The 1,606-nt window shown below is 72.1% G+C and overlaps 1 protein-coding gene across 1 annotated transcript in view; it reads left to right on the top strand.

The window, feature by feature from the left end:
- The window catches only part of R3HCC1L (R3H domain and coiled-coil containing 1 like), a 5,839-nt gene extending 4,365 nt beyond the window's left edge, over positions 1 to 1,474 (top strand). The window contains exons 5-7 of the mRNA XM_085325651.1: positions 7 to 38; positions 196 to 336; positions 982 to 1,474. Of these exons, the coding sequence (XP_085181777.1) occupies positions 7 to 38; positions 196 to 336; positions 982 to 1,037 (229 nt within the window). The 3' untranslated portion in view covers positions 1,038 to 1,474. The remainder of the gene's footprint in view (positions 1 to 6; positions 39 to 195; positions 337 to 981) is intronic.
- Positions 1,475 to 1,606: the final 132 nt, after the last annotated feature.

The raw sequence follows: 1,606 nt of genomic DNA, 5'->3' as shown, positions 1-1,606 counted from the left end.
CACCAGGGCAGCCAAGGCCAAAGCCAGGGCGTACGCCGGTGAGTGGGGCGGCGCGGCCCCGCGGCAGCCCCCCCGGGGCACGGTTCGGGTCCGGCGGTGCCGGCGGGGCTTTTCCCGCCGCTGCGCTGGCCTCGTGCTCGGGAGCCGGGCCCGCCGCCCCGTCCCGTCCCGACGCCGCCCGCGTGCCCTCCGCAGACTTCCTGCAGCCTGCCAAGGAGCGCCCGGAGACGACGGCGGCCCTGGCCCGCAGGCTGGTGATCGGCGCCCTGGGGGTGCGCAGCAACCAGACGAGAGCCCAGCGGGACGCCGAGCGCAAGAAGCTGCAGGAGGCCCGGGGTGAGCTCCTGGCGGCGGGGGGCACCGGGCCAGGCTGGCSGTGCTGCCAGCCGGAGGGGTCCCCGGGGGGCCGCAGCAGACGTCCTGCTGCCCGCTGCAGCGGCACCGGTGGGAAGCTCCTGTCCGCAGGCCAGCGAGATSCTGGCAGCTCCCGTTCCTGGGAGCGGAGGACGCTCCTGCGTCCTGCCCCAAGCCAGACGTCCCTCGCGGCTCCTCTCCAGGCTGCGGCTCGCCGTGCCGGGGCTGGCAGCAGCCTGCCGCTGCGCGTTGCTGGTGCTGCCGGCCCCAGRGCTCGCGGCGGAGCCAGGGCTCCCGCGGCCCTGCCGTTAGACCTCGGTGCGCTTTGCTGCTGCCCCCCGGGGGTGCCCAGGCCCCCCTGGTGTTTTAATTTCCCAGCTGCGCTCCGCTGGCAGGCACCTGTGTGTTGCAGCATTTTTCTTCTGGCTGTGTCTGGACCCTGGGGGTCGGGACCTGCCCGTGCGCTGGGGAAGGAGAGGGCCAACATGTGGGTGCTCAGCTCTGCCCACCATTTGGAGGCCCAGCAGGTCCTGGCACAAGGGCTGCCCTGCTGCGGGGCTCTGCCCTGTGCGCTGGGTGCTGGGCGGCTGGGGCTTGGGGTTTATCCCTCCTCTCTCGGCTCTGCAGAGAGGAAGCGCCTGGAGAACAAGCAACGGGAAGATGCCTGGGAAGGCCGGGAGTGAGCCGGCAGGCTGCACCTTCAGCCCTGCTGGCAACGCTGCCGGGGGCTTGCGCCCCTCGCTTGAGACAGGCCGGGCACCCTGCGCTTGGCGGCGGGTGCGGGTCCTCCCGGCACCCCGCGGACTCTGCGCCAGGCGCCAGCGCGCCGGGTCGCTGCACCGAAGCAGGACGGAGCCAGCGCATGGCTGGTCCCGGGGCTGAGCAGAGCGCTCGTGGGCTGCTCTGTGCTGGGCGAACGCTGCTGCAGGCGGGCCGCGCTGCCTGGCCGTGCCCAGGGCACGATGCCCCGTGCTGTCRGCAGCAGCCGGGGCAGAGCCGGTGGGACGCGGGGAGCTCTGCCGCGAGCACTCTGGGCTGTGCGCCGTGGACGAAAGTCGCTTTGTGAACGGAAGTCACTGTACGTTTATTTTGCTAATAAATCCCCTTTATTTTACATTGATTGGGTGCGCAGGACTGCGGCTCTCCATACCCGTGCAAAGAGGCTGGGGCACAGCGAGCTGAGCTTGTCCTGGGGCGCTTGCTGCCGGCGCCCCGGGGGACCGGGGCTTGGAGGGGCAGTGCCGGCAGCCCG

This window comes from Rhea americana, unplaced genomic scaffold, assembly GCF_003343005.1.
Source record: "Rhea americana isolate MKP2758 unplaced genomic scaffold, rheAme1 scaffold_122, whole genome shotgun sequence".
Taxonomy (NCBI): domain Eukaryota; kingdom Metazoa; phylum Chordata; class Aves; order Rheiformes; family Rheidae; genus Rhea; species Rhea americana.
Note: the sequence above shows the minus strand (reverse complement) of the source record. Positions and strands in the feature narration are given on the sequence as shown.